The sequence below is a fragment of the Octodon degus genome, unplaced genomic scaffold (assembly GCF_000260255.1).
Source record: "Octodon degus isolate 3935 unplaced genomic scaffold, OctDeg1.0 scaffold00131, whole genome shotgun sequence".
Classification (NCBI taxonomy): domain Eukaryota; kingdom Metazoa; phylum Chordata; class Mammalia; order Rodentia; family Octodontidae; genus Octodon; species Octodon degus.
The window spans coordinates 7101485-7126404 of NW_004524707.1; the positions used below are offsets into that span (position 1 = coordinate 7101485).

Consider the following 24920-nt stretch of genomic DNA (forward strand, 5'->3'; position numbering starts at 1 on the left):
CCATCTTCCCAAAGTGCCTAGAACCTGTCTGTACTTTCTCCACTGAGATTTAACACTTAGAAGGACAAATCATATTGTAGAAGGAATCAGATATACATGGACAAGTCAGGCCTTACACAGGTGTCTCGCATTGTGGCCCTTAACATTAAAGGGATGAGAAAGTGTGTGTCTAGTGAGGCCCTGCCAATTAGCTCAGTTGTTTAAGTTCCTGAGTAAACAAAGAAGTCAGGCTCAGGATGCTGTGCTTCGATCCCCAGAAATCATGCTATCCAAACCAGACCTGAAGTCATTCTGAGACAGCAAAAAAAAAAAAAAAAAAACTTAAAAAACTTCTGCCATTTTTCCATATGAAGAACTGGGAGGCTGGATCTTCACATATATTTTTCTGAGGAGACTGGTATGATGCACATTGTGAAATGCTGAGGAAACCAAAGGAATTTTGTACCGGGAATTCACTTTTTGCTGGATACAGCAACAGACTTAGGAAAGCCCAGCTTCCCAGAATGCCTAGAATTTAGCTGCACTTTCTACACTTAGAACTCACTCTTAGAACTATAAGAACTCTTCATCTCATATCATAGGGTCAAAACAAACAGATATACACAGACAAGTGAATGCTTTTACTAGACTGGCGCATTGTTGACTATAGCATTAAAGAGGAGAGAAAGTCTTTCTAATTGGGGTGTGCCCATTACCTGAGTTCTTTCTGTGCCTACTGACTAAGCGCACTGAGGCTCAGGATGCTGTGGTTCGAATCCCCTGTTCCTTGGTCCTTACCACACTTGCCTTGAAGGCAACCTGAGCCCGCAGAAAAAATAAAATAGAGTAAAAAAAACTCCATCTCAACTTGTTCTATACATGAAACTCAAAGGTAGAATCTTCAATGATATTTTTCTGAGGAGACTGGCATTTTGTGGATCTATGAATTACTGCATTTTCCAGTTACATTTTGAACCGAAAGTCCTGTTGGGGGCTGTATAAGGGAACAGGCTTAGGAGGGCCCATCTTCCCAAAGTGCCTAAACCTGTCCGGACTTTCCCCACTAATATTTCTCACTTAGAAACACAAATCATACAATGGTAGGAATCAGATATACATGGAGAAGTCAGGCCTTACACAGAGTTCTTGCGTCGTGGCCCTTAACACTAAAAGGATGAGAAAGAGTTTCTACATGAGTCCTGCCCATTAGCTCAGTTGTTCAAGTGCCTGCTGAAACAAAGCAGTCATTCTCAGGATGCTGTGGTTCGATCCCCAGAAGCTGTGAGATGTAGACCTGCACTGAAGGCTTTCTGAGACCTCCAAAAAAAAAAAAAAGAAAGAAAAAGAAAAAGAAACTTCCTTCTGCCATTTTTCCATATACGGAACTGGGAGGCCAGATCTTCAGGTATTTTTTTTCTGAGCAGACTGATGTTGGGCATATGGTGAAATTGTGGGATAGCCAAAGGAATTTTGTACCCTAAATTCAGTTTCTCACTGCACAAGGGAACAGACAGGGAGGCCCAGCTTCCCAAAATGCCTAGAATTTAGCTGTGCTTTCTCCTCTTAGGCCTCACTCTATGAGTTCTATGAGTGAGTTCTCAGAGGACAAAGAACTCTTTTTATCATATCATAGGGTCGAAACAATCAGATATATATGGACAAGTGAATGCTTTCACTAGATTGGTGAACTGGTGACTGCAGCAGTGAAGAGGAGAGAAAGACTATTTCTAATTTTGTGTGAGCATTACCTGAGTTCCTTCCGTGCCCACTGAGTCAGAGCACTGAGTCTCAAGATGCTGTGGTTTGAATCCCTTGTTCTTCGGTCCTTACCATAACTGCCATGAAGACAACATGAGCCTGCAGAAAAAAATAAAATAAAATATATCTCAACTTGTTCTGTACATGGAACTCAACAGTAGAATGTTCAATGATACTTTTTCTGCGGAGACTGGCATCATGGTAATCTATGAATTACTGCATTTTCCTGTTGAATATTTAACTGGAAGTCCTGTTGTGGGCTGTATAGGGGAACAGGCTTAGGACAGGCCATCTTCCCAAAGTGCCTAGATACTGTGTGTACTTTCTTCACTAAGATTTAACACTTAGAAGCACAAATCATATGGTGGAAGGAATCAGATATACATGGACAAGACAGGCCTTACACAGGTGTCTCACATTGTGGCCCTTAACAATAAAGGGATGAGAAAGTGTGTTTCTAATGGGTGACTTCCATTAGCTCAGTTGTTTAAGTGCCTGTTAAACAAAGCAGTCAGACTCAGGGTGATGTGGTGTGATACCAAGATACTCAAGCCAAACCAGACCTGCATTGAAGGCAACCTGAGGACACACACAAAAAAAAAACAAACCTTGTGTCATTTTTCCATGTAAAGAACTGGGAGGCCAGATCTTCAGATATACTTTTTCTGAGCATACTGGCAGGTGGACATGGTGAATTTCTAGTGTACCCAAAGGAATTTAGAACCGCAAATTCAGTTTTTCACTGGATATAGGAACTGATTCAGGAAGGCCCAGCTTCCCAAAATACCTAGAATTTAGTTGGACTTTGTCCACTTAGAACTTACTCTTAGAAACACAAATCATATGGTAGAAGTTATAAGATGTACAAGGACAAGTCAGGGCTTACTCAGGTGTCTCACATTGTGGCCCTTAACAATAAAGGGATGAGAAAGTGTGTTTCTAATTGGGGTTTCCCCTTTACTTGAGTTTTTTCAGTGCCTACTGCCTACTGAATCAGAGGAGTGAGCCTCAGGATGTGGTTCGAATCCCCTGTTCTTCAGGCCTTACCACACATGCCCTGAAGGCAGTCTGAGCCAGCACCCACTTACACACACACACACACACACACACACACACACACACACACACACACACAAATAATAATAATAATAGTAATAAGTTTTGCCATTTTTCCAAATAAAGAACTGGGAGCCTAGATCTTCAGGTATACTTTTTCTGAGGAGACTGGTGTGGTGGACATGGTGAATATCTGGGGTACTCAAAGGAATTTGTAACCAGAATGTCAGTTTTGCACTGGATACAGGCACAGACTTAGGAAGGCCCAGCTTCCCAAAATTCCTAAAATTTAGCTGGACTTTGTCCACTTAGAACTCACTCTTAGAAACACAAATCATAATGGGGAAGTATTCAAATATACATGCACAATCAGGCCTTAAACAGGTGTAGCCAATTGTGGCCCTTAACAATAAATGGATTAGAAAGTGTGTTTCTAATTGGGGTTTGCTCGTTACTTGAGTTTTTTCAGTGCCTACTGAATCAGAGGAGTGAGCCTCAGGATGCTATGGTTCGAATCCCCTGTTCCTGAGGCCTTACCACTCACATCCTGAAGGCAATCTGAGCCAGTATCCCCTTTCAAAAAAAAAAAAAAAGAAAAGAAAACTCTTTTGCCATTTTTCCAAATAAATAACTGGGACCTCACATCTTCAGGAATGCTTTTTCTAAGGAGTATGGTGGGGTGGGCATGGTGAAATTGTGGGATACTCAAAGGAATTTGGAACCAGAAATTCAGTTTTTCACAGGATACAGGAACAAACTTAAAAAGGCCCAGCTTCCCAAAATTCTTAGAATTTAGCTGGACTTTGTCCACTTCACTCTTAGGAACAAATATCATATGGTAGAAGGATTCAGATATACATGGACAAGTCAGGCCTTACACAGGTGTATCCCATTGTGGCCTTAACCATATAAGGATGAGAAAGTCTGTTTGTAATTGGGGCTTGCCCATTACTTGAGTTTTTTCACTGACTACTGAATCAGAGGTGTGAGCCTCAGGATACTATGGTTCGAATCCCTTGTTCCTCATGCCTGCCACACATGCCCTGAAGGCAATTGGAGCCAACACCCCAGTCACTAAAAAAAAAAAAATCCCTTTTGCCATTTTTTCCAAATAAAGTACTAGGAGCCCAGATCTTCAGGTATAATTTTTCTGAGCAGACATGGGCCATGGACATGGTGAATTTCTGATGTACCCAAAGGAATTTGGAAGAGGAAATTCAGTTTTTCACTGGTTATATGAACAGATTTAGGAAGGCTCCGCTTCCCAAAATGCCTGGAATTTAGCTAGACTTTCTCCACTTAGAAGTCACTCTTAGAAACACAAATTATAAGGTGGAAGGAGTCAGATAAACATGGCCATGTCAGGCCTTACACAGGTGTATCCTATTGTGGCTCTTAACAATAAAGGGATGAGAAAGTATGTTTCTAATTGGGGTTTGCCCATTACTTGAGTTTTTTTTCAGTGCCTATTGAATCAGAGGAGTGAGCCTCAGGATGCTGTGGTTCGAATCCCCTGTTCTTCAGGCCTTACCACACATGCCCTGAAGGCAATCTGAGCCAGTGCCCCCTTCCAAAAAAGAAAAAAGAAACCTTTTGCCATTTTTCCAAATAAAGAACTGGGAACCCAGATCTTCAGAAATGCTTTTTTGAGGAGTATGGTGAGGTGGACATGGTGATATTCTGGGGTACTCAAAGGAATTTGGAACTGGAAATTCAGTTTTTCAATCCATACAGGCAGTGATAGGAAGGCCCAGCTTCCCAAAATTCCAAGAATTTAGCTGGACTTTCTCCATTTAGATCTCACTGTTAGAAACACAAATCACACGGTGGAAGGTATCAGGTATACATGTACAAGTCAGGCCTTGCACAGGTGTCTCACATTATGACCCTTAGCATTAAAGAGATGAGAAAATATGTTTCTAATTTGGCTGTGCCCATTACCTGAGTATTTTCAGTGCCTATTGAATCAGAGGAGTGAGCCTCAGGATGGTATGGCTCGAATGCCCTGTTCCTCAGGCCTTACCACACCTGCCATGAAGGCAACCTGAGCTAGCTCAAAAAGAAAATATTTAAGAAAAAGTAAAAATATAAAAATACATCTCAGCTTGTTCTGTACATGGAACTGGATGGTAGAATCTTCAGTGATTCCTTTTTTTCTGAGGAGACTGTCATGGTAGTGATTTATGAAGTACTGCGTTTCCCTGTTGAACTTTGAACAAGAAATCCTGTCTCAGGATGCTGTGGTTCAAATCCCCTGTTCCTCGGGCCTTAGCACACCAGTGCTGAATGCAACCGCAACCAGCAGAAAAAAATAAAATTTTTTAAAAAATCAATCTCAACTTGTTCTGTTCAAGGATCTCAACAGTACAGTCTTCAATGATACTTTTTCTGAGGAGTCTGGCATGGTGGTGATCTATGAAATACTGTGTTTTCCAGTTGAATTTTGAACCAGAATTCCTGTTGAGGGCTGTACAGGGGAAGAGGGTTAGGAAGGCCCATTTTCCCAAAGTGCCTAGAACCTGTCTGAACTTTCTCCACTAAGAATTCACTCTTAGAAGCACAAATCATACGGTGGAAGGAATCAGATACACATGGAAAAGTCAGGCCTTACACAGGTGTCTTGCATTGAGACCTTAACAATAAAGGGATGAGAAAGTGTTTTCTAAAGGGGCCTACCCATTAGCTCAGTTGTTTAAGTGCCTGCATAAACAAAGCAGTCAGGCTCAGGATGCTGTGGTTCATTCCCCCAAACTCTTGCCATCCAGACCTGCCCTGAAGGCATTCTGAGAATGCCAAAATAAAAAAAAATCCTTCTATCATTTTTCTATATAAAAACTGGGGTAGCCAAAGGAATTTTGTACCGGAAATTCAGTTTTTGCTCGATACAGAAACAGACATAGGAAGGCCCAGCTTCCCCAAATACCAAGAATTTAGCTGCAATTTCTTCACTCTTAGAGTTCTAAGAGTGAGTTCTAAGAGCAGAAAGAACTCTTCTTGCTATATCATAGAGTCAAAACAGTCAGATATACATGGACAAGTGAATGCTTTCACTAGACTGGCACATTGGTGACCATAGCAGTAAAGAGGAGAGAAAGTCTTTCGAATTTGGGTGTGAGCATTACCTAAGTACTTTCAGTGCCTACTGAGTCAGAGCACTCAGTCTCAGGATGCTGTGGTTCGAATCCCTGTTCTTAGGGATTCCAGGCCTTACCACACATGCCCTGAAGGCAACCTGAGCCAGTTTAATCAAGTCTAATTTTTGTCTGCATAGTGGCTGGAACTTTTTTTGGAATTTTTTGATTTTTTAAATTTTTTTTATTTCCCAAACCCATAATTGAAGATAGTGAAAAGATGTAGACTTGAATATTGTGAATTTGGCAAAAGCAATGAAGACCCAAGGGAACGGACAGAATGCCTTCATGCCAAGCCAAGACTCATAAGCCAAATCTCCACACAATAGAGAGTTTGAAATTCGTAGTTTGTTTTTGAAGCCTCACATCCAACACTTGGGAGCCTAAAGTCCAGGTCAGTTGTGACGACTGTAACATGTTCATTCAATATTTATGTTTTTATAAGGAAAAGGGAGAGTGAGTCTACTCTCTTGAATATTGTGCCTAATAATTACATAGGATATAATTTAATGGAGCCATGCATAAAGCAATATACAGATGACATGAAAAAGGTAAACATTTATCTATGTCCCTTTATTTTTTTTTTGGTACCCAAGAATCAAACTCATGACCTTGCACTTGCCAGGCAGGCACTGTGCTGCTGAGCTATATCCCCAGATCCCTATGTCCTCCTTTTTAAGTTTTTCTTCCCAAGTTTTGTTTCCAGTTTTTTTTTCAGCAATGTCTCTTCTTTCAACAAGTATTGCAGATTTTCTTTTTCTTTCTTTCTTTCTTTCTTTCTTTCTTTCTTTCTTTTTCTTTATTTCTCTTTCTCTCTCTCTTTCTTTCCTCTTTCTTTCTTTCTTTTTGTGTGTGTGTCTTTTGAGGCAAGGTCTCACTATCTAATTCAGGCTGGCCTTGAGCTCACTTTATAGCCCAGGTTGCAACATCCTGCTGCCTCAGTCTCTCAAGTGCTAGGATTATAAGCATGTGCCACTACACCTGCCTAAAGATTTTCATAATCTCAGTCTTTGTTTTATGAGCATGATACACTGTTCTTTACCCTTACCATAGGAATATTGATTAGGAATTTCTAAACAAAATTTCGTAGCTCTAAAAATGATCACAATTTTTTAGAAAATAAGAAAGCAAAAAGTAATTCCTTTTCTTTCTTTTTTTTTTTTTTTGATTTGTTAAATTTAATCATTTGGTACAGGGTCTTGCTAAGCAGCTTAGACTCATAGTGATCCTCCTGTTTCAGCTTCTCCAGTGCTGGGATTGTAGGCATGTGCCACCATGCTCGGTTTCGGTGGCCAGCATGGTGCACCTGGGATGGAGCCAGCACAGCATGCCATGCTGGGGATCAAACCTGGGTCTTTGTGGTTGCCAGGCAGGCACTTAGACCACTGAGCTATCTTCCCACCCAAAGAGCAGTTCCTTCTATATTGTCTCTGATGGCTTTATAGATTCTTGTACTTTTTGCTTATTTGGGTTTGTGGGTGAATATAACCACTTTAGCCCTGTTCCTGATAGTTACCTTTAAAATAAGCATTGGTATGAGTAAAGGATGGAAGGCAAGGATTGGTCAATTTTTTTTTCTGAGTTTAAATTTGAGGTCTCATTATCCTGTTATTGGGATGAGAAACTAAAAGCCAATCTTGAGGGGGCCAGGGAGATAGCTCAGTAGTAAAAGCACTTGCCTGCCAAACGCAAGGCCCTGAGTTCAATCCCTGGTTCCACCAAAAATAAATAAATAAATAAAAGCTAATCTTGAGTACTACTCTTTACTGATATTAAGGTTTAATTATTGTTCATATTAACATTATGTGGTGCTGTTACCGAATGGAATTCCTTAAAGGAAATTTTCCTCAATGACTCAAGGCAAGGTTACTGTAAGATAGTAGTTAATTTAAGCAATGACATTGGTTTTTCCCTTTGACTACAGTAGAATTTGGCACATTCCCCTCCCCTATCACATTTGTCTTTGGTATCTTATATTATGTATCAAGAAAGCTATTTCCTTATTTTTGAAATGATGACCTTTCAGAAATGTATCAGTCAAAGACACTGGTTGTCTTTCATGGTTCTATTTACTGAAGAAACGAAGGCATCTTAGATTACAAATGAATTGTTTTCTTTTTCCTAGGAAAACCAATTTTCATAATTATGGGATAACCATGGTCTCTTCAAAAGGGAATAATAGGGGCCGGGGAGATGGCTCAGTAGGATAAGCACTTGACTGGCAAACACAAGGATCTGAGTTCAATCCCCGGTTCTGCCAAAAATAAATAAATAAACCAAAAGGGAATAATAAAATGAAAGCATTAGTCAGTGGTTATTTCAAAACACTTTTGTCAGTAGTAGATTAATTGAAATAATAAGGCTGTCCTCTGAAGGAGACAATAACAGAAGCGGTATGATCACATGACAGACCTAAACAGCATACCACTTTTTGGATTCTTTTTTGATTTCAAATTTGTATTTACCCACATATATGGTACTAATGGTGAATCAAATTATGCTTTCCAGGATAAAATTTAAATTTGCTGAAAGAATCTTGTAGAAAAATAAAAACAAGAAGGTAGTTTTTCTGCAGGGGAGAGTACTGGGAATTGAACTCAGAAACTTGCACTTGCCAGGGAGACACTGCACTACAAAGCTGTATTCCTCGCTGGTAGTTTGTTTTGGAGCTTTGGTGCAGTTATAACCTTAGCACCTACTGAAGTTCAGGTGCGAATCTACAAAGGTTGGATTTATCCAGCTGTGCCTGGCTTGGGTCTGGCTGCTGTGCTCAGCTCCTTCCTGCTGCCACCTTTGGGAGTGAGCCTGTTGTGCCCCTCTGACAAGATGTTCTGCTCCTGGACTAGCTGAGTGGTTCTGTCCCCTACTCTCTCTGCATGGATTGCAGCTGCAGGGTTTCACTTCAGGCCTGTATGGCAGGCCTGAGCTGAGTCTGGAGGGGACGAGGTGGAGCAGCGGGGGAGGCAGCTCTCCCACACACTCACCGGGCCTGGGCTAGGGCTGGATCTGGCAGTCCCCAAAACGTGGCAGAAATTCTCACTGGGTGGGCATGGTGGGTGGGGTGCTGCGGAGTGGTGGGGAGGGTCCCAAGAGGGTGGAAGAGGGTCTCACCACTCCGCACCTAGGCTTGGACCGGCAGGTCCCTCTGGTGCAGAGTAGCCAGAAGCTCTCCCACTCACCAGGCCTGGGTAGGACTGGATCTGGGGGTCTCTAGAATGCGGCAGAAATTCTCATGCAGTGGGCAGGGTGGGGGGTTGCTGTGGAGTTGTGGGGGGGTCCCAAGGGGGTAGAAGAGGGTCTCACCCACGCTGCGCCTGGGCTTGGACCGGCAGGTCCAACCAGCGCAGGGTGGCCGGAAGCTCTTCCACACATTCACTGGGCCTGGGCTAGGACTGGATCTGGGGGTTCCTGGAACGCAGCAGAAATTCCTACTCAACAGGCGGTTGGGGGGGGGTACTGCGGAGCGGTGGGGGGCGTCCCAAGAGGGGGGAAGAGGGTCTCACCCACGCTGCGCCTCAGTAGTTTTGTTTTAATGGAGAAGATTTTAAGAAGTCTAAAAAATATGATCAGTAGGAAACTGGCCTGCACTCAAGAGACCTGAGCTCACACATGTGTTTACGCAGACCAAGCAGTCTTCCTCCTAATTTCTTCTCCAGCAATGACTATTGGAGCTTAAGTATCAAGCCCTTGCCAAAGCATCACTCTGCGCTTACCTGGTCATGTGATTTGTGACCAGGTTGGACTCCACTTGGGCCAGAGGTCTTAGCTCAAGATGACTGTGTCCCTGGGAGCCAGGCCCTGGAAGTGAAGTGAGTGTTAGAGAAGAAACAAGGATTGAAATGTATAGAAACAGAAATTAGTGTGTGGAAAATGTCAACTGCTCAAATAGGCAAGTCTGTTAGGAGAGACTGATACTTAGCCCAAAACTATAGCACAAACACCTAGGTTACTTATGTATGAAGACAGATTTATTTTGCATTTACCATTTTAAGAAACAAATTTTAATCAACCATACCAAAGGAAGGACTGAATTCTCTCTCTAGACTCTATGAACAAAAAAGTATTATAATACTGCTATATAACGAAGCCAAAATCAAAGAATGTACAGTTAAAAAGTAAGAAAAAGTAATAAATAGATATGTCGAGCAGTTAATAAAAGTAGGTTTTCAGATATTTTTATATTTGTACTATTTATCAAGTTCTAAAACACATAACTTGTGATTTGTTATTATTATTAATAAATATTCACACATTGGATGAATTATATTTCCTCTGTGGGTCTTTCAAATTAATTCTAAGCCCCAACCTCCAAAATTCAAAGACCCAATCCAAAAATGGACACCTGAGATGACTATACACATCGCAAGAGATACAAATGACAAATAAATATATGAAAAAATGTTCAGCATCATTAGTCATTCAAGAGATACGCATTAAAATAATGCTGAGACACCATCTTACACCAGAAAGAATGGCTGTCATCAAGAAGTCAACCAATAACAAATGCTGGAGAGTCTGTGAGGGAAAGGAACCCCTCTCCACTGTTGGTGGGAATGAAGACTGGTTCAACCATTATGAAAATCAGTATGGAGATTCCTTAAAAAGCTAAGACTGGGGGTCCCATTCAATCCAGATATTCCCCTCCTAGGTATTTTTCCAAAAGAACTGAAACCATTATACCATAGTGACATAAAGCAGCACAATTTGTTATCTCTAAATCTTAGAAACAACCCAAATGCCCATCAACTGGAGAAATGGATAAAAAAGGTGTGATATTTTTACACAATGGAGTACTACTCAGTTATAGAAAAAGATAAATTCAAGATTTTTATTGATAAATGGATGCAACTAGAGACTGAATTGGTGAGTGAAATAAATCAGAATCACATATGCAAACATTGTATTGTCTTACTAGTGTGAGAATTTGAAAGAATAAATAAAATCTGAAAGATACAATAGATACCATGAAAAGGAAATAATTTCTTCAGTGGAAAGGAAAAGCTGGGATGAAGAAAAGGACAAAATAAATAAGGGGAACTATATGTTTATGTATATATGCAGGATAACTTGAATAATTATACTGCTGATTTCTGCTTGGTCCCCCCCCCTTCTACTGGTTTCTTGAAAAAAGCAGTTAATGCTTAATTTTTTTTCTTTTCTTATTTTTTCTTTTCAATTTCTCATAACTTTTTTTATTGTTATCATTTTTAACCAATTTTGCAGGTTCATATCTGGTAACCCAAACAACTAACTTGAAGATAACATCATACTACACAGCAACCATTGCTAAATTTCTATTATTCTGTTTAATGAAACTTTGTATTATTTCTAATAATTTCTTGTGGGGTCTTTTTTTTCACTATTTTGTATTCTTTAAAAATAAATATTCTCACACATCTTGGGACCCTTCAATAATAGGAAGTAATAAGAAGTAACAATCAGGGTAAGAGTGGCCAGTGAGAAGAGCTACCACCAGACAGGGGCAGCGCTGGGTCTCTTGAAGTCCTGGGGCTATATAGCAGAGGGTGGACAGGAGTCATGGATCAATGAGGTACCTGATTTAACCCACCTATTGGGAGGGGGCGTTTTGACCAAGATTTTTAGAGGAAGTATCACAGTGACCAGTGAGGGGCAAAACTGCAGTGCAGATGAGGCTGAATCCAGGCCAAGTCAAGAATGTCTGGTTTTTTGCATGGCTGGAGGTCTTTGGGGAGACAGAGTGACCTTTATCTGTTTGTTTTCCAGTGTTCTGACAGTGATCTTGCTCTGTCTGGTTTCTTGTAGCTTTCTACTTGGGGATGCGGCTTAGTGGTGGCGTATTTACAGCATGCACAAGGTTCTGAGTTCAATCTTCAGCACCACACACACACTCACACACACACAGTACAGGCAGGGTAGCCTGTGCCTATAGCCTGTCACTGCAGAGACTGAGGTGGATGATCACATGAGACAAACTTGGCCAACATGGTGTGCCATCTCAGGGAAGGAAGGAAAAGATAGGGGAAGGGAAGGGAAGAAAACAATGGCAAAGCATTACCAGGCACAGAACAGTGCCTCGGCACCACAAGGATGTGCATTCATGTGCTGGTGGCCTTGTCATCTGGCTCCATGGCGGGAAGGAAGAAGAGCAGGATGTGGTCAGAGTGCTGGAAGCCACCAAAATAGTGTCTGAGGGGGTGGATGTCACAGTGTCAGAACAGAAGCAATGAACGTATCCCCAAAATGTAGCCACTTGGGGAAACCTGTGACCACCTCAGGTAGTGAATGGTGACTGATACTGTGGGGATTATGACAGTATCTTTAAACAAAGGACAGCAACACAGTGTTTTCAATCTTAGGCCTGAAACCACAGTTGGCATCAAATGCAGAACCCTAGAGGGGAAAGTGGGAGCAGAAGAAAATGCTTTTGGAGCAACACCCCTGGCACCCAGAACACACCTGCTTACCTAATGCATCACTAGGACAGGAGCTGCAGGCACCACTAGTCACTGCTTGTCATGGAAAAGTGCTTGGAAGATATGGGTATAATGAGGATTATATGACTGCTTTAGACCAAATCTGAACTGTGATAGGGTTTTTCTTTTTTTAACTTTCAGATTGCTTTGTAATTGCATCCATGTAAGTACTATTACTTGTTATAGGTGTGCTTTATTTATTTTCAAGGAATGCTTTTTTTATAATAGATTTTATGTCTGAGTATGTGGGTCTTCTGATAAGACTTAGAGGTTTTTTTTGTTTGTTTGTTTTTGTTTTTTTGTACATGGTCTGCAGGATATCACTATGTAGATTGGACTAGTAGTGATCCAACTGTATTCAGCCTCCCAAGAGCTGGGATTACAGGTGCGCACCACCACACCCAGTCTCAATCACCATCTCAGTGCACCCTGGGGTGGGGCCAGCATGGCATGCTGGGGATCGAACCTCAGCCACTGCATCTGCTTTAGCAGGCACTTTCATCCACTGAGCTATTTGACCAGCCCTAGAATTTATTTTTAAGATGCTGCAATTTTTTAAATTATCATGTTGCAGTTGCCCATCTTGCATTTATTCTACCCTTAACAATGAATACCAAGGACCAATTTGGTGAGGCTGAAGTTTTGTAAGTTCCGAGGTCATAGGATCAGTACTATCCTTACTAGCTAGAGGAAGTAACCCAGAGTTGTCTTAATAATTTTTGAATTAACCATAATAAACCTAGTTGTGCTGAAGTACACATCATCTGTTTACCACAAATCATCGTTTGTTTCTGGACCAGTAAGAAAAACAAGAGAACAGCCTTCAGTGGTATTCTACTTGTTATGGTTGGCTAAAACGGCAGTGTGTGGCATTAACCAGAGTAGCCAGACCCTGGGGAGTCCCAGAGCATTGCCCTCTGGGGCCATCTATGTTCAGAGAATATTGTGTCCTTGTAGTTTTCTCTCAGATTATTATTATTATTATTATTACTATTACTATTATTATTGTATTTTAGGGACGAGTCTACAGGGTGTTCAGGGTCTCACTACCAGATTGGACTCATAGTGATCCATTTGTTTACAGCCTCCCAAGAGCTGGGATTACAGGCGTGTGCCACCATGCCCAGTCTCAACTGCTCAGCATGCCCCAGGGGCGGGGCCGGCACAGTAGGTCCAGGGATTAACCCTCCAGCCACTGCTCCTACTTGCAGGTGCTTTAATCCACTGAGCTATTTGTGCAGCCCCCCCCCCCCAGATTAATTTCAAACACAAAATACTGATTTTCTTGCTTCCTTAACTAGCTACCTTTATTTAGATTTTGATAATCATGGTCTTAAAAGCCAAGGAAAGAAGTAGATTTGTAGGCATAGATGAACTATCAAGAACATTTCTAGGGCAGAATTTTAATTCCCTACAATAAGCTTGTTGGGATAAAGGAATTGTGATACTAAAAATTAAATTATGCCATTTTAAAATTAGCTAAAATACAGAGTGTATGAGGAATAAAAGAAAATCTAGTAGGGAAAGTACTTGTTTATTCAAAATTCTGATATTTTATTAAAATAAAATTGATGAAAAGGAAGATATTTTGCTCTTTAGGCTCTAATATATTTTAATTTATTTTTGTTTTTTAGATGTAATTCAGCACTCAGATTTTTATATTACATGAATTTAATAATTTAATAATAAACTGAACTTGTCTTTTGTTATTGAAATATACCAAAGGCTTTTCCTATTATAATTACTTCATTTTATTTGCTTTTGTGATTTTATGTTTTTGAGAAATGGTTTTTGTTTAACAGCTTCTCCTAAATGTCAGGATGCACATCAGTCTGCATAATTATTATTCTTCAGTTTTAGTTTGTATGTATTTGTCCCTAAAGGCATTGGTGAAATTTTAGATTTTATGTTCATCATTAAAGGACAATAAATTGTAGAAAACACACATACATACCTCAAAAACAAAACAGCCCAGGCAGGGGGCCTCCTGCGCCACACATCATGAAGCTGGAATCCCAAAGGCCCTTTGGTGTTTCTGCTTGCTGATCTGGATTGTTCTAATCTGCAGCTAAATCCCTGACACAACATTCCCCTAGGCTTGTGCCTCAGAGGCTGTCAGCCCTCCGATTTAGAAGTTGTAATAATCCACTCTGGGTTTGTGAGCACTGGCACAGAGCTCTGTGTTCAGCGGATTGCAGTGAATAGCGCCATCAAGCCATTCTCACCTGGAGGTAAGGGTCAGGACCAGACTGAGCACTGGTGGTTTCTTCTAGTTTTAGAATTCTCTCAGTCTGCGTAGGCTTTGGTAAGAAATACACTTCCCAAAAGATGGCACATATATTGATTCTTTGTGAACCAAATCCTACTTTCAGCACTGACTCTAGGTGACTTCATGAGGAAATCACTTTGCCAGGCCACAAATGTTCCCCTCCAAAGCATGGATTCCCTGAATCTTGCTCAACACACTGCCATCTGCTCCCAGCTCTCATGTCCATCTCCAAAGTTTGCAGCCCTCCCCCAGAAACCCACACATACCAAGCCTCACCTCCAGACAGGACAAACAACATTGCACTTAAGAAGGTGAATTCTAGGGCTGGCCAAATAGCTCAGCAGATTAAAGCCTGCAAGCAGGCTCAGGGGCCAGGGGTTCGATCCCCAAGCCTGCAGTACCAGCCCCACCCTCCCCCAGGGCACACTGAGACTGCAATTGAGACTGGGCATATAATCCCAGATATTGGGAGGCTATAATGGCTCCTTTGGGGAAGGCTCATGACCACCTTCTAACTCCCTGAAAGAATTTTACATGGTGTCTGTGTTTTTAAACAAACCAGAACAGAGATAAAGACACAGCAAGCAGCAGTGTGCCTGGACAGGTCACTTCCTCTGAAAGGTGCCTGCAGGACTCAGGACTGCTCTGGTTGACAATGAGTAAGAGGTGGGGATGTGAAAGCCAGCACTCTATCGTCTGCTACTACAGACTCCACACCCTGCACACTACGGCTTCCCTACACTTATCAAAACAAGTTTTTCTCCAATAATGACTAAATCTCAGATTACTTTTTTTTTACTTTATACACTTTTTAATTTTTTGAAATTTTGACTTTTACAGTAACAGTTTAAAGTGCAAACATATTTTATACCAATACAAAACATTTTTTTTTTCTTTATGAAAACTTAGTTTGGAGCCAGGGATATAGCTCAGAGGCGCAGCATCTGCCTGGCAAGTGTGAGGCCCTGAGTTCAATTCCCATCCCCCTCAAAAAAACCAGCATCAACCCCCCACCTTATTTCAAACTTTTTTGTTAAAAATTAATAAGGCACATAGTAGCCTAGCCCTACACAGGGCCAGGGCCATCACTGTCATCCTTTCCCAGCTCCATGTCTTGCATCAGAGCTGCTGGCTCCTCTGACAGCGGCACCACCCAGAATCACCCCTGAAGGCCTGCCTGAGGCTGTTCATGGTTCTTTCCTATAGGTAGAGGAAGTACACTCTAAAATAGCAACAAAAAGTACTATAAAGGTACAAGCCAGCAACAGTCATTTATTATCATCACCATCAAGTATAATATTCTTCACTTGCTTGTGTGCTATATTTTATACAGCTTGTGGCACAGTAGGTTTGTGTATACCAGTATCACCTCAAACACATGAGTAATGCATTGTGTGCTATGACATTCCGATGGTTGTGTTGAAACTAGGCAACAGGAATTTTTCAGCTCTGTCATAACCTTATAGAACTACTGCTGTACATGTGATCTGTTGTTACTCAACTGTATTTCCAGAGTCATTCTGCCTCTGTCCAGAGATCCTGTTTCTAGAAATGTTAAGTGGAAGTGTTTCTGTCAAGACCCACATAGACTAGGGAAAGGCATTGGCAGAACAAAGGATCGTAGCAGTTGGCATTTGTTTTCAGTCTAGACATACCTTGGTCACTGTGACCAAAGACACAGCTGGGGGATTCCACATCCCTGAGAAGCCTTCTGGAGTAATTCACAGAAGAATTACAAGCTCAGCTCCATCTTGTCTGGCTGGATTACTTTATAGGTGCCCCCCATCTCCTTCATGGTTACTACACACAGAGGTGCCTGACACATATTTTATGAGTGAAGGAATGCATCCTTAAAGAAGAGTGTGGACTACTTACCATGTTCCAGGCATATCCTAGGAGATATAAACTGAAATCAGACCTGGACCCTGACCTCAAAGAATTTACAATCTAATGAATGGTCAGGTACCTTGCAGCTTCCTCAGGGTCCGTCCATCTCTTCCCTCTGCCCTGCTTCTGCCCTGAGTTAGCTGTATGTGAGTGTCCATGTGTACCCACCCATTAAATGTGCTTGTAAGCTACCTACTATGTGCCTGTGTCCTGGGGTAGGGATGTAGACAGAATCCCTAGTTTCTGCACATAAGGATTTCATAAACCCCTGGAGACAGGAGAATGGTGGAGAATGAGTAACTGCAGACCAGCACATGTCACATGGTGATGTGGCATGCGCAGTGATGAAGGACCCTGGGGACTGTCAGAGCTCATAGGCTGTGCAGTGCTGACACTAGAAAGGAACCCTGGCTTCTGATCCTGTGCAGCCACTTGCACATAGCCCTCATGAAATCAAACACAGGGCAGTTCAGCTCCTGTTCATGATCAGTGAGAGAGAGAGTGAATGAAAGCTCTTTGTTTACTGCACCACTCAAATGCTGATAAAGGATCTTCTTAATGACAGCCATCTCTGTCAGAGCAATATTATAAAGCAGGCGATGTGACTAGAAAGTGTGTTTCTTCTTTTCTTTTGCATCTTTAGCAGCGTGTTTGCCTGGTGACTGTTTCCTTCCTCCTAGATAGAGGCTAATTTCAATTATAGCTGCTTTGTCCTGGGTCTGGTGCCTACCAGAGTCCCCTGGCTCTGAGCAGGTGCTGACAGGCTCCCTGGAAGTGCCTTGTTTGCAAGCTTTGTCTCAGTTATCTCTCAGCTGAAGGGAGGGGAACAGCCTCTCGCTGGAATGTAGTTTTCCTGGCACCACATTCCAGCTCAGCTGAGAGCCTGGCCCATGGGAACATTGCAATTGTTCCAGCAAGGAAAGTGCTGACTGCCATGCAATAACATGTGCTAGAAAACGCCACAGCCTCTGCTGGCTTGTGAGCACTTGTCTCAGTAACACGGGAACTGATTTGCAAGTTTGAGCTCAGCCTGGGTGACTTAGTGAGAATCTGACTCAAAATTCAGAAGGGCTCAGTGTGAAGGGCTCAATCCTGGTACTGCAGCAAGCAAGCAAGCAGACTCGAGCAGCTAGAGACACTTCAAACAATAACCTTGTTAACTTTGTCACAAATATGACAAAGAAATAATTTTTGTAGCTTAAAATTAGCACATTGCTAGACATTATAATACAATATATAATAATTGCCTAAATGATTTGTGGATAAATTTTGAACATTGTATTTTGTTGGAGGATCATATAAATATTAAGGCACAAATGAAAATTTAATCATATGGCAAATAATGTCATGAAAAATAGAATAAACTTTTCATTGCTTACCTTTTGAATTCTTGAGATTTCTCTTCATTTTGATAAATTTTAGTGCTTAAAATGGCAAGAAAAGAGGACCTGGTATTAAAGTATTTGTATATATCACTAAGAAAAAAATTTAATGTACCCATTTTAATCTAGTACAAAGGCCATACTGAATATATTATCATTATCAGTAGTTAGCATTACTTTTATTTATTTTCTTTCTCTTTTGGGGGGTGGGTGAGTACCAGGAATCAAACTCAGGACCTTGCGCTTGCCAGGCAGGTGCTGTGCCACTGACCTATATCCCCAGCCCAGACATTATTTTTCAAAATATTAGAGTCTTGGTTGCTGTGGAAGAATTTTAATAAAACAAGAGCCTGAGTAAAAAGCATCTGTTAAGTTAATGTGCAAAAATATCATGTATGAGTGAGCATTAATTATCACATGTCAGCATGACTGTCCTTTGAGCACTCTATTTTATAGAATTAAGCACCACCACATGACCTCCTGTAAAGCAGGTTATAACTTTTTAAGGGCTGGATCAGGTCCTCATTCAAAGAAGTAAACTATGAGAATCATTTGTTGGAGAGTTAAGGAAATTGGAATATGGACTGGGTTTTAGATAATATTAAGAAATTACTGTTAATTTTGCTAACAGTGATAGTGGCAAATATAGTTATACAAAGCCTGGCATTTATATTAAAATAACTCACAAAAATTGATAACTGAGAAATTCAAATATGACATTAATAATCATTAAGAATGGAGGTGTACGGACACCTTAAATTTTTCTTCTGCATTTTCATTTGAGCGGAGGGCAGAGCTTGGGCTGGCAATGGCCCTGCAGGGACAGCTGCTGCCTGCCAGGTTTTCATGGGTAGCCAGTCTCTTAAACCTTTATAAAAAAATAGCATATTGACAACCTTTTGTCTTCTTTTCTTGGGGGAAAAGAGATCCGTGGAGGAGACGGGGAAGGAGGGAGACAGCAGAAGATTTCTGTCTCAGTTACTTTTTCCTCATTGCTGGGACAAAATACTCAACACCCAAAATTAAGAAAGGAAAGGTATTTAGCTCACAGTTTGTGGAAGTTTCAGCCCATACACAGCTGGCTCTAAGGCAGAGTAGCACATGGCAGAGGGCAGCTGTTCATGGTGGTAGAAAACAGCAAAACAGCAAGAGCAAAAGGGAGGGGCAAGCCTCTCTCCTTTGCTTATATTGCCTTCAGGCTCTGTGCCCCAGGTGGGTGTAGCACTCACCCTTGATCCCAGCAGTGCTCAGATCCATAATCCCAGCCGTAGAACATGAATTAATCAAAAACTCTAGAACCACACGCCAGTGACTGCATGAGGCTTTGGGAGGCCAACTACACACAAACCATAACAATTTCTGAAGCAGCCTTGTCCCAGTCTCCCTCCAGATGACCCTCAGCAGCAAGCTGCCCTTTGACTAGGCCCGGCACACTCCCATCTTGCAGGCTTTATTTTAGCTGTCTCTCAGCAGACTGGCCCTCCCACCTGGGTTGTCTGCTTCCCAAGGGTCACTTCTGTTTATGTCAAAGCCTATTTCTACCACCAATGTCTGTGGTCATAACTAAAGTACACACAAACCAAACTGCAGTGTGGAACTCTGGTCACACAATTCAAGTGTCACACAGAAATGAACACAGCTTGGACCTACATCTGCAGTAGGACCACTGAATGAACTTTCTAATGTCTTCCAAATGTAATCATTTAAGGTTTATATTTTTATCTAAGTGATTCACAGCTTCTACAAATAAAGCAATTTACTCTTTCACTTTGATAACACTGGAAGAGAGGCCTCCACTATCCTATGATCCTCTGCCCCCATTCCAGTGAAAATTATACAAAACTAGATCATCAGAGAGGAATTTTTTTTTCCCACAAAGCTTTGGCTGGGAAATAGATTCCCTTCAGTGATTTGCCTCCCCTTTCATTTTGTTTATACTCTGGTCAAGATCCACTGATTCTAGCAGTGTGGGGCAGACACTCCTCATCTGTCTGCTCCCACTTCATGCCCAGGGTTTGGGAGTCTACTTGGCCTTCCAGCTGTGCCATAGGCAATGTATGAGCCGGGCAGTCCATATGCCTGTCACTGCCACACAAGCATGTCGGGAGTGGAGGACAGAGAAATTTGTAGCATGTGCCCCAGCCACTCTCCTCAGGCACCTTGAGGCCCATGCAGGTTTGGACCTCACCTGCTAGGGAAGTGTGAGGAGGCAAGAAGAGAGCACATGTGAGGAGGCCCAGAAGAAGCCTGGGATTCAGAGTCTTGTGTTCTCTATAGCAGCAGTGTGAAGGCCTGAACACTCAGCCTTTGGAAGGAGGTATGGGAGATCTTCTTCCACCCCCAGCTACCTTCCTTGGAGAGCTGAGACTCCACTCCCACCTCAGTGCCAAGGTAAGAGATTGGTCTCACCACAGCAGGAGGAGATGTAGCCCCAGCCTAGCCCAGGATTCCAGCACTTGGGTAGAGACCACTCCTACAAGAACAATCTACTGCACCTGGCCGCTTCAGCCCTAAGGTGGGTCCTGGCTGTACCTCTGCTGCCTGAGGCTGTCACCACCTGCAGCCATGAGGCAGCCAGGCATCAGTGGAGAATGGACACTCTCAACATAGTGAGAGCGTGAGTGGGCATCCCGTGAGAACCCAGGTGTTGCTGAGAAGCAGGAAAGCTCTCCACCCTCCAGACCTAGGGGGAAGGAGAGGTGGACCCCAGAGGAGGTGGGTGAGGCTCCCTGCGACCTGGCCAGAGAGCGGGGAGGGCCCCACACCAGAAGTGTTACTAGACAGTCGTCTCAGGTACTTTGTATCCTGAACAGAAAACAGCAGGACACACAAAAGTAAGTAATAAGAAAGGCAGAGATTTATTGCAAGAAAGTACATTCCACAGAGCGTGTCTGGCCAAAGAGAAAACTCCAGAACAAGTTTGCCTTAGAGCGGCCCTTCTGCTTTAGGTTTTGAAGCATCATCGGGCCTCTTCCTAAGGCTTGGGGTCTGGGTGGCACCTAAGGGGATCCTAATGAATTGAAAATTTCCACACCCATGTTGGGAGGGGCTTTTTAACTGCATGGCTTCGGACTTGGGGTTGGGGTGTGAGGTGGGTGGACACCACCTTGCTGATACCGAGATGACCACGGCTCACCCTGAAGCAGCTGCTCTGGGACAGCCAAGAGATGGGACAGGGTCAAGCCCATCAGGTTGTCACAGCGACAAAGTGAGCGCAGGGAGAGCTCAGCGAACAAGGCACCCTGTCTGCGGAGCGACGGGCCAGAGGCTTCCCTGCGCTAATAGTGCACGGGCGAGCCGGGCTGGTCCAGGACGCCCCACCCGGTCTGCGTCGAGCCGGCCATGCCAGCTCGGAAGTCTGGCGCGCTCCTGGTGCGAGATGGCGCGGCCCGCTCCACCCGCTCGGACACCGTCAGGATGTGGCCGGTGGAGGGCGCAATGCGCGCGCGGGCCTTGAAAGGGGCCAGGCCGCCTCGAGCCCGCTGGCCCCACCGCAGAGCTAGCCGCTGCAGCTCCTCCTCCTGCCGCATGCGCTCCAGAGCCTCCTGCAGCGCGCAATGGAACAGCTGGGACACCTCCTGCACCGCCGGCTCCCGCTCCGCCAGCAGCTGCCGGAACCTGCAGAGGCGGCTGTGCACCAGGCTCCACCCCAAGGCCTCTTCGGAGCGCGTCCGCAGACCCCTGAGCAGCACCAGCCCAGGCTCCTCACCCCGCCCAGTGACTTCTAGAGCCGGCGTAGTTGCTATGATGTAGAATCTCAAAGGAGGAAGGCTGAGATTCTCAGCATGGAAAAAAGGGACGAGGTATTCAAAGACCCCAGAAACTAAAGGATCATAGGGGCTGGAGTAGGACTGAAGGGGGAATTTAAAAGAAATGGTGTGGGCAAGGGGTGTGTGTGTGTGTGTGTGTGTGTGTGTGTGTGTGTTGGTTTGAGGGAGGAGAGAGGGAAGGCTTGCAAGTCCAGGGAACATTCAGGTGTTTTACTGTAAGTTTGTATTTCATTAGAAACACAGATGAAGAACTTGAGGTACTTTGATGCTACTCCTGATTGGTGGGCTACGTGCTTCTTTGACCTCAACATCCAATGGGGACAAGGACTGGAAAGCCACGGCTTCCAAGTCAGGAACACTGCTGGACCCACGCTTTAAATGTCCAGTGCCCCAGGGCAGTGAACCTGGTGTTCATGCACACTCAAGTGCACACACACACACACACACACACACAGGCAGACCAGTGTGAGAGTTGGTGTGAAGTAGTAAGTAGTATCGGAGCCATACATAGTGGCACGTGCCTATAAAATCAGCTCTGTGGGAGGCTGAGGCAGGAGGATAGAAAGTGGGAGCCAAGTCTGGGCAACGTAGTGCCTAAACAAGGTCCTGTGTCCACATTACAAAATTTTTTACCTTAAAAAATCTGGGATTGTAGCTTAGTGCACAGGTCCCAAGTTTAATTCCAAGTACCGCAAAAATAAATAAATTAAGAAAATAAACACAGTGTAGGAGAGGCCTTGTGGGAAAATCTAAGAAGGGAATATTAAAGACAACCTGATGAAGGAGAAGCAGCAGCTATGTTAAAATCCAGGATAATAACAACCTGGAGGGCCGGCCAAATAGCTCAGAGGATTAAAGCTCCTGCAAGCAGGAGCAGGGGCCAGGGGTTTGATCCCTGGGCCTGCCGTGCCGGCCGCATCCCCAGGGCATGCTGAGACAGCCATTGAGACTGGTCATGGTGGTGCGCACCTGTAATCCCAGCGTATGGGAGGACAGGCGAATCACTATGAGTCCAATCTAGTAGTGAGACCCTGAACACCCTATAGACCCTTCCCTAAAATACAAAAAAAAAAAAAAAAAAAAAAAACCTGGCAGGAGGAGCAGGAAGCTTAAAGGCAGACATCCTTGCTGTCCTTGCTCCTCAGAGCATCTGTGTTCCAGAAGCTGCCCAGCCATCCCCACAGAGCCCTTTGCTCTGCCTGGTTCCACCCTGCCCCTTCCCAGTTCTGGTCCAGGGGACCATTCCCTCCCAGGATTCCCTCCCAGAGTCTCCAGCCTAGTGGTGCCCATTGCAGGGCCCAGCCTTACCTGAGGATGGCCGGCCCACAGTAGGATGGGTGGATCTTGGCACACACTGCCTCCAGCTGCAGCCGCTCCCCAGGGCTGAGGTCATAGGCGGGCTGTGGTGTGCTGGCCAACCAGCTGTAGTCCACGCCAGTGCAGACCTTTCTGACTGCACTGCTGCGTTCCCGCTGCTGCCGCTCCACCTCACGCATTTGCCCCACTAGCTCCATCATGAGTGTCTCCAGCACCATCTCAGTTGGGCTCCGGGATGACAGCCGAGCTGGAGCTTCATTCCACCGGAGCCATGGGATAAGAGACATGACCCCTAGACCCTGTGAGACAGAGCAGGTGTGTCCTCCTTGGGTCCAATCAGGTAGGGGGAACCCAGAAGACAGGTGGGAGGAGGGCCGGGCCCTAGATGAACAGAGCTTGTGGCCTTGAGACAGTCATTTCTCTGATCAGTCATTTCTAGACTCCTAAGAGCAGGCCAGACAGCTGTGAGAAGCAGATGTGGATAAACTAGGACACTGTAAGCAATATGGAGAAGCAGTGTGCTCCTGTTGGTTATAACGATCCTTAAGGCATTCTGATAGTTGAGCCTAGGGAAATTGTCTCCTGAATCTTCACACTGAGTAAGCAGGGGTAGACTGTGTAGCTGAGCATTTTACCCATGAGTTAAGAGAAAGAACACACACGTACAGTTAGAACAGGTTTCTACATCCATTTCTGGCTGAACCAGAGAACAGCTTTCCAAGTGCCTCCCAGGTAGTACTCAGAAACCAAGAACCATGCAGGGTTGACCTCGCCTGGTGACTCTTGCCCAGAATCTGTCTGTCCATTCATTCTGGTAATTCAGGCCTGATGCTCACATCAGTGCAGACCCTGCTTTCCAGGAGATATGAGACTCAGCAAAAACTGACATCAGCCAAGTGTGGTGGCACACACCTGCCACCCCAACTCTCTGAGAGGCTGTAATCAGCATGTAGGAGCCTGGCCTGTTCAACTTAGCAGCTCAAGAAGACCCTGTCTATAAATAAATAAATAAATAAATAAATAAATAAATAAATAAATAAATAAATAAATAACAAACAAAGGCCCTGGAGTCAGTCCCCAGTACAGGGCAGAGAGCACCATAACATCAGTGGGAAAGGTGCCCACGACTGAAGTAATGTTAGTATTGATGTGGGGAGGAGAGACGATGACTTAAAGGATGAAAAGAGCCAGAGCTTCTGATGCACATACCCGTGCCGGCTGACCCAGCTCCTGACCTCAAACTGCCCTCCTCCTCATGTTATGTGACACCATCCCTTACCGTTATAAGGGAACAGCAAACATCAGTGGGGATGCCCAGCCTTGGCACAGAAAGCCATCTGTACTCTTACAAATAGCCACCTCCTGCACCCCAGGACTAGGGCCCTCCCTTAGGATGGAGCCAGACAGCCTAAAGGGCAGCCTTGTGGGGTCCCTCCTCCTGGGGTCCTGGGCTGGCCTCCTGGACAGGTGCTTTGGTATAGGGCCACCTGAGTCCCAGTTCCTGTGGCTCTGAGCCTCTCAGCCAGGCAATACCCCTGGGGAGACAGCTACTCCTTGTCCTACATCCCACACACAACCTGGGTGAAGCTTTGGCCTGCAACATACAAGGATTTTGCTGAAGCTATTTCTGTCCTAGTGCCAGCTGCTACCCCTGGGGGCTCTTGGGCAGATCTGATTAAGTTCTTAAGGGCAAAAGAGGGAGGGAACCAGAGGAGAAGGAGGGAGGCACAGAGAGGCAGGCTGGCCAGCCAGATTGGGGTCGGGGGGACTGTCTCAACCCAGGGTCCTCAGGACCTGACCCACAGCTGAGACTGCTGCTGGGTGCATTCAGTCTGTGGGTCTCCCAGGGGCTATACCAGCCTGGGTCCTGCCCTGCCCTGCCCTGCCCTGAACCCCCATGGCAGGCCACACTGCTC

General features: G+C 44.1%; 1 protein-coding gene and 1 pseudogene across 1 annotated transcript; one reads left to right on the plus strand and one right to left on the minus strand.

The window, feature by feature from the left end:
• The first annotated feature begins 11993 nt into the window (after window positions 1-11993).
• Window positions 11994-12300, plus strand: LOC111812591 (annotated as a pseudogene).
• Window positions 12301-21195: 8895 nt separating this feature from the next.
• Rd3 (retinal degeneration 3) lies at window positions 21196-23291 on the minus strand. Its single transcript, XM_004641207.1, has 2 exons — window positions 22996-23291; window positions 21196-21535 (listed from the first exon to the last, which is right to left on the minus strand). The coding sequence occupies exons 1-2, from the start codon at window positions 23289-23291 to the stop codon at window positions 21196-21198; spliced, it is 636 nt and encodes a 211-aa protein (XP_004641264.1).
• Between the last annotated feature and the right edge of the window lie 1629 nt (window positions 23292-24920).